At 48.9% G+C, this 14,148-nt stretch overlaps 2 protein-coding genes and 1 long non-coding RNA gene across 3 annotated transcripts; 1 reads left to right on the top strand and 2 right to left on the bottom strand.

The window, feature by feature from the left end:
• Positions 1-911: 911 nt before the first annotated feature.
• On the top strand, positions 912-5,284 carry RSL24D1 (ribosomal L24 domain containing 1). Its single transcript, XM_081887837.1, has 6 exons — positions 912-1,069; positions 2,021-2,134; positions 2,967-3,039; positions 3,614-3,677; positions 4,222-4,307; positions 4,955-5,284. Exons 1-6 carry the CDS (start codon positions 989-991, stop codon positions 5,026-5,028), a joined length of 492 nt encoding a protein of 163 aa, XP_081743963.1. The 5' UTR covers positions 912-988; the 3' UTR covers positions 5,029-5,284.
• Positions 5,285-6,044: 760 nt separating this feature from the next.
• Positions 6,045-7,083, bottom strand: LOC309356362 (rho guanine nucleotide exchange factor 11-like). The gene is made up of 3 exons (XM_081887838.1): positions 6,998-7,083; positions 6,729-6,854; positions 6,045-6,260 (listed from the first exon to the last, which is right to left on the bottom strand). The coding sequence occupies exons 1-3, from the start codon at positions 7,058-7,060 to the stop codon at positions 6,078-6,080; spliced, it is 372 nt and encodes a 123-aa protein (XP_081743964.1). The 5' UTR covers positions 7,061-7,083; the 3' UTR covers positions 6,045-6,077.
• A 352-nt stretch (positions 7,084-7,435) lies between these two features.
• On the bottom strand, positions 7,436-13,051 carry LOC309356377. The gene is made up of 3 exons (XR_014162737.1): positions 12,905-13,051; positions 8,424-8,587; positions 7,436-7,680 (listed from the first exon to the last, which is right to left on the bottom strand). It is a non-coding gene; the product is annotated as an uncharacterized lncRNA (long non-coding RNA).
• Between the last annotated feature and the right edge of the window lie 1,097 nt (positions 13,052-14,148).

Raw genomic sequence — 14,148 nt, 5'->3', positions numbered from 1 at the left:
AGATACACATTATATACACTTCTTCAGATACACATACACAATGCATGTAACTCTTTCCAATAGCTTTTCAAATAAGTTATAAACTTTCCCCATTCTTTATTAAAGATGTCCTCTTCCTGGTTTCTAATTCTGCCTGTAAGCTTTGCCATCTCAACGTCGTTCATCAGTTTTGCCCGCCCCTCTTCTTTGGTGGGAGTTGTAGACCCTTAGGATCATCTAGTCCAACCCCCTGCAAAACACAGTCAGTGGCAGCCAAAGCAGCATGGCTCCATGAGTGCCGGATTTATGTATAAGCTAAGCCAAAATCCCTTATTTTGGCTGCTGATCCCTTATTTTCAGGGCTGCTGGTCCCTTATTTTCAAATCTGTAAGTTGACAGCTATGGCTCTCCCACCCGTTTACCTTCTTTCACCACCACCACCCTTTCCATGCCACAGTTCAGAGATAGAAGAGCTGCTTTGCGTGCAGAAGGTGCCATGTTCATTGCCCAGCCGTCTCTCCAGGGAGGGCTGGAAGGTCCTGTCGGCAGCAGCGGCCCCCCAGCGCCTTCTCAGGCGGGGGCTTCTCCTCTCGCAGCCCAACCTGGAGAGGCCACCCGACACCTTCTGCAGGCCAAGCAGCTGCTCTGCCCACTGAGCTGAGGCGGCCCTGCAGGGGGAGAGGGGGTATCTTCATGTCCCCCCCAGCCCCACGGCTTGGAGGCTCTCTCCCTTCTCCAGCCCCCCAAGGACCACCGCGTGGTGCCTCGACCGCCTTCCTTCCCCTCCCGCGCAGAGGGGGCGCTGCAGGCGCCTCCAGAAAGGCAACGCCGAAGCCGGCGGGCCCTTCGGTGCGCATGCGTGCTCGTTCCGCTCCCAGCACAACGGCAGAAGGCGCTGCGGCAGGGAGACGCTCTAGCCGCGTGCTCCGGAAGTTGCGTCAGCGGAAGTTCCGGTCCGGGGAAGGGGAATCTCCCTTTTCCCCCTTTCCCTTCCTCGCCAAGCGGTGCGATGCGTGTGGAGAAGTGCTACTTCTGCTCCGGCCCCGTCTACCCGGGCCACGGGGTCCAGTTCGTCCGCAACGACTGCAAGGTGAGTGAGGGCGCCTCTGAGCATGAGCAGAGTGCCGCTTCTCAGGCAGGCAGCCTGGCGGGGAGGGCGGGTCGGTCTGTGGTGACGTCACACCCGCAGCCCATCCTTAGGGCTCCTCCATAGCGGCCTGCCTCTCGAGGGCTCGCGTGATACGTGTCCCCCCTTTATGGGGCATTCAGACGTGGCTGTGTGGCCGCTGCGGTTGCATCCCGATCGGCTCGCGGGATGTTCACGCATCTGCCCAGGAACCATCCCTTCACCCACCCACCGCACTTTTCATTTCGCTTCCCCATCTGCTAAAAGTCTGTTGTTGCTTAAAAGTGGGTTTCCGCGTTTCCCAGACTTGGGTCCCCAGTTGTTGTTGGTCTGTAACTCCCACCATCCCCGACCACTGTTCCTGAAAGCTAGGAATGATAGGAGTTGCAGTCCAAGAACAACTGGGGACCCAAGTTTGGGGGAAACTGCTAGGGCGGCAGGGGTCTCTAACAAACCTCATTTGTGCCAGCGGAAGGTTTTGCTCTGCACTTGGCTTTCTCCCGTAACGTAGTGACAGGCCAGAAGCAGCCCTGGGAACTCCTGCCCTTCAGGGTAAACACTGTTTTCTATGCTGCTTGGATTGTAGTGGCAGGATCTGAACATCACAATAAATGTTGATAAAGAGATTATTGAGGGAAACCCAAATTATTCCTCCTTGGGTGGGTGGGGAGCATTTTTGGTTGCAAAAGTGTGGCTCAGTTGACTGATAACCAGCTTGGGTCTGTGTGCCTGTGGTCACTGGAGTAGATGCCACTTAATTATCCATCTCTAGAATGGGGCAGCTCCAGATTGGCTCCTTGTTGTCTCCCCTTGGGGAGCAGGCATTGGGCTCTCTCTACCCAGAGGGCCCCTTTGTGGTTCAGGCACAGCTTTTTGACCTGGGAGGCATTTTCTGTTTGCTCTCTCTTCCTGCAGGTGTTTCGGTTTTGCAAGTCAAAATGCCACAAAAACTTCAAGAAGAAGCGGAATCCAAGGAAGGTCAGATGGACCAAAGCCTTCCGCAAAGCATCTGGGAAAGAATTGACAGTGGTGAGTGTGCGAGTCAGGGGTGCTGTTGGGCACATCACTGTGCCCCAATCCCATTCAAGCAAGTGGGATTCTAGGAGTGCTGTAAAATTATTATTTAAAGGTTTTGAGGCACGGAAGTGTCACTGAGCTTGCACTGCTGGCCTGTAGCTGTGGAGCAGCTGCTGAAATGACAGAGTAACTTGAACAAACAAAGTCAAGTCTGCTGCCCCAAGATGTATTGATTTTCACTGGCGTAAGAGATTTGAGGGGACGATTAGAAGCTTTTATTCATAATGTTCCACATTCAGAGGCAGGTTGTCTCTTTGGATATCAGCTTCTATGGAGCATCAGTTATACCTTCGTGTCCTATTTGTGGACATCTCTGGCATTGTGGGTAATGGAATGGTGGACTAGTTGGATCCACTTGGTCTGATCCTCCTTTTTGGTGAACTCAGCTTTGGTCCACTTGCCCATGTTTTACCTTCCAATGTGACGTTACTGCAGAGCATTCTCCATGCTCCACATCACATCACAGTCACAATACCCACCCACTATGGATGTACTTAAGTTGCTGATCGGACCTTTTTGTGTTGGCATTTTTGCTGCTTTTTCTGTGAAAGGGACTTATTATGGTCTTAGAGATGAGTGGTGATACATGCAGTTCAGGAGGAGGTAAGTCATTTTCTTGCCTTTGGCTTGCAGCTCTGAGCAGCTGCGAGTTCTGTGCTGGACTTGCAAATGTTATGCTGGACTTTCCTCTTTTGAAAAATGTTTCAAAAGGAAGACAGGTGTTTGGGGCACCAGCTTGAAACTTAGTTGTCTGACACTAATTCTTCTGCTTTTAACTATGTAGGACAATTCATTTGAGTTTGAGAAACGGAGAAATGAACCCGTGAAATACCAGCGAGAGCTTTGGAATAAGACAGGTATGTTCAATTCCTATATGCAGTGGGGCAGGATTTCAAAAAACACTAAGTAATGTTAGCAACTTGTTGTTTTAAACCAGCATAACTTAGTAGTTCACAGCATGTGAAATTTAAAAGTGCCTGTGAAATTTGTGCCAGCATTTTCTAATGGTGTAAATGGAATTGTGGGGTGGGAGTTGAGCTAATTATCAAGTATAGCTATTACTACTACTACTACTACTAGACTTTATATACCGCCCTATACCTGCAGGTCTCAGGGAAGTTCACAGGATAAAATCAGAATATAAAACCACAAAGTACATAATCAAAGTAAATACAACAATAACCCAATAATTGCAGTAACCCTAAATATGCAATTACTGAACATCTGGTGGACATGTGCAGAAGGCCATAGCACGTGATATAAACATTTCATTTGTTCAAAGTCCTACGTTGCTCAATTGTAATAAAGCCCTGTAAAATGAGTCAGTATTATCCCTCTTGGCAGGTGGAGCGGGAGCCTGTCCAAGACCAACTAGTGAGGTCATGGCTCAAATGCAGTTAATTTTAATATTACAATGTTTTTCTTTTTCAGTGGATGCAATGAAGAGAGTAGAAGAGATCAAGAGAAGGCGGCAGGCCAAATTCATCATGAACAGGTGAGTGGCGGTAATCCCTTTTCCCTTTGAGGCATCAGCTGAGGGTGGAGGGCTTTGACCCCAGCTGCATGTTGTAAAATCGCGAACGTTTTGCAGTTGGGATGAGTGGAGCTATTTTAACACCATTGGCAAAATTTACAGTTTGCACTGAAGTCCCCCCCCCCAATTGGTTCTCTTGGGGTCCTTGAGATGCCGGAGAAATTTGGAAGGAACAATTTGCTTCTCATGATGTTTCTGGGGGTAAAATCAATGAACAAGATCCACCAGTTGAAAGTGGGAAAAGCGGTTGGCCTTACAAGGTCATAATTGTCGGAATTACCCAATATGACCACGTGCTTTGCTGTGAGAGGTGTTTTTGGTTTGTTTTTTTAAAATGGGTTTCCTTTTCATTGCTAATAGCTGAACTTCTGTGAGTGATATCTCAGTTCTTTTTGTCAGGCATGAAATGTGTGTTCCAATTTATTAAAATCTGCTTGTACTCTAACTTTCATTGATTTTGCAATAAGAGTGATCCTGCTCATCTCTTCTCTCCCACCCACCCCAGATTAAAGAAGGGGAAAGAGCTTCAGAAAGCACAAGATATCAAGGAGGTCAAGCAGAACATCCACCTTCTCCGGGCTCCCCACGCAGGTGAGGCTGGCTGATCAGGAAGTCAGGAGTATTGTTCCTAAGCAGCTTTTTGTAATATGAAATGGGCAGCTTAGCCAGATCAGAAGGCAGAGGGGCTTCCCTGAGAATTCCACAGGGGGTTTCTTCATTAAAATTATTTGTATGCTGCCTTTGGGGACCTCTCCTGCCTGAAGTAAATACGGTGGTACCTTGGGTTACAAATGCTTTAGGTTACAAACACTTTGGGTTACAAACTCCGCTAACCCGGAAGTAGTACCTCGGGTTGCGAACTTTGCCCCAGGATGAGAACGGAAATCGCGCACCGGCGGCAGCGGGAGGCCCCCTTAGCGAAAGCACGCCTCAGGTTAAGAACGGTATCGGGTTAAGAATGGACCTCTGGAACGAATTAAAATCACTGTACTATAAAATCACAAAAATGCAAAAAATCCATAAATAATCCTGACAAATGCAGCAAAAATTAATTATATTAAAAAGGCCAGTTAAAGATGGATTAGACTTAATTAAGAAAAGGTGGGTTTTTAAAGCTGTTTAAAAATGTTCAGTGTTGAGGCCACAGCAAAACCTCTTGAAGGAGAAGGAGTTCCGCAGTCTGAGGTTTTCCAGAGGACTATGGAATTGAAAATTTGCATTTTTAATTTCTTTTCAAGGCAAATCCAAAGAGCTGGAAGAGAAGATGGTTCAGCAGTTACAGGACACCATGGAAGTGGAAGGTGCCTCCTAGACAGCATCTCTGTTGAAGCCTATTTGTTTATTTCTGTGTCTGTAAAGTGTGAGAAGCAACCCTGTTTTTTCTCTCTTCTGCTTTGGCCACGCTGAGTGTAGCTGTCAGAGAAGACGACATGAAGCCCATTGAAATGGACTCTCTGTGCCAAAACTGGGACGGAGGGAATAAAATGGCTGACTTGAAGAGAATGGCTTCTTACTAGATTTTTATGCAACTCTGTTAATTTAAATCCAATGAGATGAATGGGGCATCAGCATTGGGCATGAGAGACATGTGTGCCTGGAATTGAACTACTTTTGCAACCAGCTCGTCAGTCAAGGTATAAATGGCTTGTGAAGTGATGCTTGGCAGGTAGCCCCTTAGGACTTATAAAATCCAGCATGCAGTCTTATTCTGCTTAAAGAAGAAATATTGACACATATACATCCTGCATGGAGCTGCCATGTACTAGCATATTTCCACAGGCAAGAGGGGGTGGGTGAGAGGCTGAGATCGACTGGTGGATTTCTGGGTGATTTGCAGTACATCAGCAAAGGTTTGCAACTGCTTAATGCTAGCAACACGTAACAGTTGCTATTGGGCTGCTGAAACCAAAGATTTGAAGGGAGGAGGATTTGTGTGTGAAAAGGCTGAGAGCTCAGTGATGGAAGCACATTCACAGACAGATCTATGAGCCTGTAAATCTTGGATCTGTTTCTCATGCTTGCACTCCTCACCGAGAGACATTGAGGGAAGAGAAAGGTCAGGCTACCCTTGTAGTGCAGGCCTGGGTAAAGGGGTGTGTGTGATGGAGATGGCACTGGACTGTCCCTCTTTTGGATTTGACCTTGGAACGGCACCACTGTCTAGGATCTGCTGGAAGACAATGGTGGGTGGGTTCCTTTCTATTTCCTGGTGAGTGGACTTCCCTTCTATTTATTGACAAGTGACAGCCATTGTCTGAGCCACCCAAAGGTGATTGTGTGTATGTGAGTGCTTAGGTGATTGGTGAATCCAATATTATGGTGTCACAACCTCCCAAAATTAGGAAGCACGTCAACATGGAGTCATGGAGAGATGCAGCTTTCCTGGGACACCCTCCCCACCGCACCCAACACACACAGATCTGGAGAAAGAGAGACATACCCTTGGTGTGCTGGATGATCTGATTCAGCAGCAGTGGGTAACTGGCCAGGCGCTGCAGCTCGCAATCCAGGAAACTGGCCAGCTGGCGGGGGTGGCATTCCGGGCTGCTCTCAGTTTCCAGGGAATGGCAGAGAAGGAAGCAGACAGACAACATGTATCTGGGCGCCAGAGAGAGCCAGCCACCTCCAGGGTCACAAGCAGCAAAACCAGTGGGGTGAGCCTTGCTGCTCAGCTCCTGCTTGCTATGGGGTTTCTCCTTTGGGGCAGCTGTGAGACAGAAGGTTGCCCCTCATTCCAAGGACACCAAACCCAGAGGAAGCCCCGGGAACCCCTGCAATCTCGCACCACCTGGAGATTGGGGTGGCATGGAACTAGAGTTTACCCCCTAACCTACACCATCTGGCTGGTTCTTCTGCACTTTTGCTTTTGCCAGGGAGTGGGCAGCCGGGAGAAGAGGACAGGCCTCCTGCCCCTCCCCTCGCATGGGAAAAGAGCCCCCCAGGGACAGTGCCCAGCCAGCAGCTGAGAAGGTCCCTTCCGTGAGCTCAGCCTCCTCTTCTCACACAGCGTACCTGGATGACACGCTGGAACTGAGCATCCCTCTGCTGCTTCTCCTGAAGGATCTCCCTGGCCCTGGCCTGCTGCAAGCTGCCCTTCAGGACGGCCTGCCGGAGCTCCTCAGATGCAGGCACACCAAACTGGGGGGAAGGCAGGAAGGGGCAGGGGAGAGGAAACAGAAATGGTGAGCATCAGGAACTCAAGGGCCCCAGTCCACTGGAAACCCACAGGCAGCCCCCTCCCAGTTGCCGCCAGCTTCTCTGCCCTGCTCTGGGATCCTTACCTGGGAAAGCAGGAGGTCCCCAATCTTCCCAATGAGGGCCCCTTCCTCCAGCAGATCCCTCATCTTCCCCGACAGAGAACCGGGGAGGGGAGGGAAGAAACACGGGGGGGGGGGGAGGTTGAGCAAGGCAACGGGAGTGGGTTTCATTTGTTTATGTCATTTACACCCCACCCCGCCCTCCAAGGAGCTTAAGGGTGTCCATGGATTCCCTCCTCATTTAATCCTCACAACAACCCTGTGAGGTAGGTTAGGCTTAGAGGCAGCAACTGGCTGCCCCCTCCATCCTCCCTGCCCAAGGCAGTGGATGCCCCTCTGTTCCTGGGGCTTGTGCTCCTGCCCTGCTGCTTGTGGGGCCCACTGAAAACTGGCTTCAGGTCTGGCTTGGCCCCTTGGGCCTGATCCTGCTGCAGAGCTTTTTGGAAGCTGTGGTGCTTTTTTTTGGTCCCTTTTCCCTCTGCCTGTGACCCACCCAGGAAGAAGCGGAGGCCTGGGCCAGCCACAGAATGGGGACCGGTCTGGAGGGGAAACAGACTTACCATGGATCTTAAGCAGTTCTCTTAGGTCGGGGAAGACTAGGGTCAGCTCCTCCTGCGAAAGGAGCTTTTCTGTATGGAGCCGCTGATAGAAGAGCACGGCCACAATACGAAGGGAGCTCAGGTGGGAGGCCTCCGTCATAAACAGCTCTGTGCAAAGAGGGCAGAAGGGGAAGTACGTCAGGTAGAGGCCGAGTCTCAGCCTGGTCTGGAAAAGAGGCAGCTAAAACGGGCTGTTCTTTGAAAAAAGACTTGGGCTCTGCCTGACAAGGAGAGATGGATCCTGCTCTCCTCCGGAACTGGGAGCAAAGCCCAAAGAGTGGCCATTGGTGGGGTGCCAAGGAGTTGGGTCCTACTGGCCCGAAGTGACCTCAGACAGGGGTCCCTCCTTCCCAGGTCTTCCTGGAGATGCCACTGCACTTGGGGCTCATGCAGGCAAGGCAAGGGCTCCACTGCTGAGCTATGGCCATTTGCCAGCCTGGACACCAGGAAGCACCCCATGGCTCTGGCGGTTTTAGGGCGGTGTGACTGGTGTGGCTGCACTGGGCACCGCACTGCAGGGGGTGCAAAACAGTGCTTTGGAACAGAGTGCAAGAGGTGGCAGTGGGCCTTGAAGGGGGAGGGAGTTGCACAGGGTGGCAGTGGAATTGGAGAGCCCAAAGTCCACCACTGCCATTCTGGGACTTGTTTGGAGAAAAATGATCTCCTCGCCATTTTTGAGAACTCAAAAGTTCCAGGCTACCCTTGGGAGGGAGAAGGACCCACTTCCCAGCTGATCTCCCAGGCACTCTCTCCTTCCCCATGCTTTACGAAAGTGAAGATCCCCCTGGACTCCCTTGCCTAATATTTCTGAGGAAGACCTGAGGTAAGAGCCAGAGAAAGACCCTCCTCACCATGAATGGCTTCCTGCTGGAGGACCTCCCGTGCCGGAAGAGAGCCAGCGATGTTGTGGCCGGCCGTCTCTCTCCAGAGGCTGCCCTCGTAATGAAAGACTTCCTCCAGCTCCGAGGGGAGGGAGCGGTCCGGCTTGGCTCTCCCACCTGAGACTCTGGCTGTTCTGTGGAAGGGAGAAGCAAAGATCTGTTAGACTGTAACATTAAAGTGATGACTAAAATGCATAAGATGTTATTGGAATGGGAAACAAAGGATGAACAAGTGAAATCTTCAACGATACTTTGGACAATAGATATTGGTCATAACACAGAAATGGAAGCATAAGAACGATTGTGGAATACGGATATAAAATTTACAACTTGCTATGGCACAAGAGAAAATTATATGAAAAATGTTATATAGATGGTATTTAACACCTAGTAGACTCGCAAAACATAGGAATAATAATAATAATATAATAATGATTTATTATTTAAACCCCGCCCATCTGGCTGAGTTTCCCCAGCCACTCTGCGCGGCTCCCAATCAAGTGTTAAAAACAATACAGCGTTAAATATTAAAAACTTCCCTAAACAGGGCTGCCTTCAGATGTCTTTTAAAGATAAAATAGCTGCTTATTTCCTTCACATCTGAAGGGAGGGTGTTCCACAGGGTGGGCGCCACTACCGAGAAGGCCCTCTGTCTAGTTCCCTGTAACCTCCCTTCTCGCAATGAGGGAACCGCCAGAAGGCCCTCGGCACTGAATCTCAGTGTCTGGGCTGAACGATGGGGGTGGAGACGCTCCTTCAGGTATACAGGATTGAGCCCATTTAGGGCTTTAAAAGTCAGCACCAAGACTTTGAATTGTGCTCGGAAACGTACTGGGAGCCAATGCAGATCTCTCAGGACCAGTGTTATGTGGTCCTGGCAACCACTCCCAGTCACCAGTCTAGCTGCCGCATTCTGGATTAATTGCAGTTTCTGGGTCACCTTCAAAGGTAGCCTCACGTAGAGTGCATTGCAGTAGTCCAAGCGGGAGATAACAAGAGCAGGTAGGGTCTTAGCCTGCGTACCAGGTGGAGCTGGTAGACAGCTGCCTTGGACACAGAGTTAACCTGCGCCTCCATGGACAGCTGTGAGTCCGAAATGACTCCCAGGCTGCATACCTGGTCCTTCAGGGGCACAGTTACCCCATTCAGGACCAGGGAGTCCCCCCCACACACCCTGTCCCCCCAAAACAGTACTTCTGTCTTATCAGGATTCAACCTCAATCTGTTAGTCACCACCCATCCTCTAACCACCTCCAGGCACTCACATAGGACCTTCACTGCCTTCATTCACCTTGCCGAAGAATAGTAGATTTGAGACTGGGTGATAGTTGGTCATATTGGCTGGGTCTACAGATTTTTTTAAAGAAGCGGTTTAATGACTGCCTCTTTCAGCGGGTCTGGGAAGGCGGGAAGCATTCACCACCCCGCAGAGCCCATCGCCCAGCCCTTCCCCACTCGCTTTTATTAGCCAGGATGGGCAAGGATCAAGGAGACAGGTGGTTGGTTTCACTTGTCCAAGCAGCCTGTCCCCATCCTCGGAGGTAACAGATTGGAATTGATCCCATGTAACATGACTAGACAGGACTCTAGCACTCCCCCGCCCCAGCCTTGCTCCCATGGTGGAGTCTACCTCCTTCCAAATCTGAGCGACTATCTGCAAAAAAAATTGCAAAAGCATTGCAGGAGATCTTGGGGTCCCTATCAGACCCCGGTGACACAGGTGGTTTCCATAGATTGTGAACCACCTGAAAGAGTCTCCTGCTGATGTTTTCTGCAGATGCAATAGAGGCGGTGAAGAAGGCCCTCTTCACTGTCGCCATTGCCACTTGGTGGGCTCGACGTTGAGCTCTAGCCTGTGTCCAGTCTGATTCAGAATGAGTTTTCCGGCACCGGTGCTCTAGCCATCTCAACAATTGTTTTATCGCCCTCAGTTCCGGGGAAAACCACAGGGCTGTCCGGGCTCCATGCAAATGGAGAGGGAGCTTCGGAGCCAGATAGTCAATAGCCCTGGTTAACTCTGCATTCCAGCAGGCCACCAGGGAATCGGCTGAAAGGCCATCAACTTGGGATAAAACATCCCCTACCACTCTCTGGAAGCCAATTGGATCCATTAAGGTGTGGGGGCAGACCATCCAAATCGGTCCCACCTCCCTGCAGAGGGGAAGGGTCACGGAGAAGTCCAGTTGCACCAGGAAGTGATCTGACCATGGCACTTCTTTTGTTTTGCTTTTACTTAGTGTCAGATCACCAACATCCGTAGAGGTAAACACCAGGTCTAAGGCATGTCTGCGGCTATGAGTTGGGCCAAACTTATTCAGGGACAGCCCCATGGAGGCCATGCTTTCCACAAAGTCCCGAGTGGCCCCTTGTAAGGTCGTGTCGGCATGGATGTTAAAATCCCCCAGGACAACCAAACTAGGTGTCTCTGGATGCATATCTGCCACACCTGAAGCAGCTTGGGCAGGGAATCCTTGGTGCAGTGGGGAGGTCGGTACACCAAAAGGAATCATGTACAGCCCCTATTGCCCAACTTCCAGAACATGCACTCAGAGAACTGGGTCTTCTCAATGGGACGCCTGGTGCAGACTAATGACTTCCTAAAAATCACTGCAACCCCCCACCCTTCCCGCCCACATGATCTGGGTTGCTGTGTGTAAGAGAAATCTGGTGGACAAGCAGCGGCAAGGACAGGCCCATCTACTTCATCCAACCAGGTCTCTGTCACACATGCCAGGTCAAATCCTCCATCCACAGTCAGGTCGTGGATGGCAGTGGTCTTATGAATCATTGACCTGGCTTTGCACAGCAACACTTTCAGGTCATGTGGGTTTCCCTTGTCGATTCCAGTATCCTTCTGGTCAGGACCAGACCTGGGGGCAGGGATAGTCCTCAAACAACGACTAAGCCTGCCTCCTCGGTAATGACATCGCCTGGTCTTAGTGTAACTCCTCCTCCTGCCCGTGATCACTGAGATCTGGTGTCCCAATACATCCCCCCCGTGGAACCTGCCCCAGCCACTCTATTGGCTGAGGCCCACTCCCAGGCAGCCCTGATCCTTCCCCTTAAAAAGCAAAATACAAACTACAGTATATAATAACTTAACAAAATAATGAAAGTAAAAACAAAGCAAGAAACAATTATGCTAAAATTAAACTACTCCCCTCCCTGACTAAACATTTATCCCACTCCAAGCAAAAAGAAAATAAGAAAATAATATTATAAATAACCACCATTTGTGGTGCAGCAAATTAAGAACACTTAAAACATTTAAATCCATTTTCGCCACTTGCTGCAGGGAGCTGCTCAGAGTATGCGTGAGTGTAGGCCCTTGGGCCTGATGGGATAGGCTGGAGAGGGAGCAGTCTTCCCAAACACTCACAAGAAGTGTAAAGAGAAAGAAGGTTCATTTTTTCACATGTGGTGGTCTTGTAATGAGGTCAAAGCTTACTGGGAAATGATATATAATGAATTGAAAAGATGTTTAAGATAACATTTGTAAGAAAGCCAGAAGCTTTTCTCTTGGGAATTATAGGATCGGACTACCTAAACAGTATAGAAATGCATTTATATATGCAGTTACAGCTGCAAGAATGTTATTTGCCAAAAAATGGAAAAGAAGTAGATGTCCCAATGAAAGAATGGATAGTAAAAGTAATGGATTATGCAGAAATGGCAAAGCTTACCAAAAGAATAAGAAACTAAAGAATAAGAAGAATAAGACACTAAACATTTTATAATGGAATGGAAATGAGTTATTGAATATTTACAAATAAACTGAAAACAGATTAAGATATTGGAGGGATTATTGCAAAAACCTACAGTTTCAAAAATATACATGAGAAAAGATGATTAAAAGAATGAGTTAAGATAATTTGGAGTATGCAGAAAATGTGAAAATAAATATAAGGAACCACAGAAAGAGGGGGGAGGACGTTGAGGTTTGAAATGTTAGAATTATAGTTGAACTATTGTTGTAATATAAATGAAAATTATAAAAAAATTATAAAAACCACACCTAACTAACTCTGTGCCAAGTCACTACAACTTTTTAAACAGACAAAAGGTGCCCCCAGTTACTTCTTATTTTTCAAAGAGTGCAGAGCTGATCCCCAGGGCTAACTAACAAGGTCTTCTGATCCACTTTCCACATTGGACAGTGAGTGGCTGATTCTGGCTACTCCTGATCAGAGCCAGGATAAACCCCTGGCCAGTCACCCAGTGTTACGATGCTAAATTACCCTGATGTTTTCTCCATCAAGCCTCCCCAAACCTGGTTCCCTCCAGATGTTGCTACGGGACTCCAACTGTTGCAATTCTGTTGCAATTTGGATCGTGACAAAAAAGGAAACTCAGAAAATTCATCAGAAAACTCCCTGGACCATCTTTAAAAACTAGGCATGTGGTGGGGGCACAAATATTCAGGGTGCCTCCCCCTTTTCCCATGACTTTACCTTCTACGCCACCAGCGGCACATTATGAAAAAGATCTTCAGAGCCAGAAAGACCACAAAAGGCTTTCAAGACCACAAAAGAAGGATCGCTGCTTTATGGGCTGCTAACTGATCTAACTTGCTTTCAACTGACCCAAGACTCCTAGAACTCACCTGGTCTCCTAGGAAACAAAACATTCTGCAGGATTCTACAGCTGGTTGTGAGGTCAGAGCCTGGCCAAGGACTGGAGCCAATGGGCTCTGGGCTCCAGGAACGCTCTCTCTGCCAGGCCCATGGCACCACTGGATGACTTTAGGAAGCTGCCAAGCGTCTGGCCCAGCCCTGCATTTACCCCCAAGCAGAAGGCTCAGGCAGCTGGATCTAGGCTCTCCTTAAAAGTTTCCCCAAATCCTCCCAGCTTAGCATCCCTCTGGATAATCGAGAAAATAAGGCAGGACAGGACTGTGGTCCAGTTTCTGGCACCTCCTTAAAACTCACCTGTTTACCCAGGTGTTGTTGGCTGGCTAGTGGTCCATCATTTGGCCACGGTGTATTATAGGTTCCAGCGGGTTGAATCTTTTTATTATTTTTTGTGGGAGGCTTCGCTGTATTATGGAGCCGCCTTCTCTCTCTCCCTGGGTGCTCACCCACATTTGTCCCCTCTAGGCATCTTTTTAAAACATGTTTGTGCACCTAGAGGCCTTTCTTGGTGCTTTATTGTATTATTACACGAAAACTCCGTATTTTCTCCAAGGAACTCAAAGTGGTGTACAAGATACAATCCCTCTCTCCAAATTATCCTCACAATAACCCTGTGAGGTAGGCTAGGCTGAGAGCCCAAAACCTGGTCCAAGGTCACCCAGGGAGCTTGATAGCCAAGAGGGGACTTGGACCCTGGACACCTGGGTCCTATTTCGGTCTGGACACTGCAGTATATCAACAACTTGGATGGTTTTAAAGGAGGATCAGACAATGAAGGAGAAGGCAAACAGCGACTACTAGCTATGGATGCAATACTTTGCCTTCACAATTGGAATTAGTAATGACTTGGAACAGGGCCAGCCCAAGACATTTTGGCACCTGAGCTGAACCATTAATTTGCACACACACAACACCCCCCCCCCCAATTCATGGAGGTGATGGTATGGAAGAAATTTGGCTTCATCTGAAAAATGTACAAAACCAGACTTTTAAACACAACACTGTAGTCCTCATACAATAAAGCCCGCAAAAATCAAGTTGTAGTGTTTTGTGCCTTCTGGAAC

The sequence above is a fragment of the Podarcis melisellensis genome, assembly GCF_964234715.1.
Source record: "Podarcis melisellensis genome assembly, chromosome: 14".
In the NCBI taxonomy this organism is placed as follows: Eukaryota; Metazoa; Chordata; class Lepidosauria; order Squamata; family Lacertidae; genus Podarcis; species Podarcis melisellensis.
Note: the sequence above shows the minus strand (reverse complement) of the source record. Positions and strands in the feature narration are given on the sequence as shown.

Coding starts and splice junctions, on each gene's coding strand:
- RSL24D1 (XM_081887837.1), top strand. CDS start 989: ATGCGTGTGGAGAAGTGCTACTTCTGCTCCGGCCCCGTCTACCCGGGC. Junction 3,678..4,221: donor GCCAAATTCATCATGAACAG/GTGAGTGGCGGT, acceptor CACCCACCCCAG/ATTAAAGAAGGGGAAAGAGC. Junction 4,308..4,954: donor TCTCCGGGCTCCCCACGCAG/GTGAGGCTGGCT, acceptor TTTCTTTTCAAG/GCAAATCCAAAGAGCTGGAA.
- LOC309356362 (XM_081887838.1), bottom strand. CDS start 7,060: ATGAGGGATCTGCTGGAGGAAGGGGCCCTCATTGGGAAGATTGGGGAC. Junction 6,855..6,997: donor GGGACCTCCTGCTTTCCCAG/GTAAGGATCCCA, acceptor CCTTCCCCCCAG/TTTGGTGTGCCTGCATCTGA. Junction 6,261..6,728: donor AGTTCCAGCGTGTCATCCAG/GTACGCTGTGTG, acceptor AACTGAGAGCAG/CCCGGAATGCCACCCCCGCC.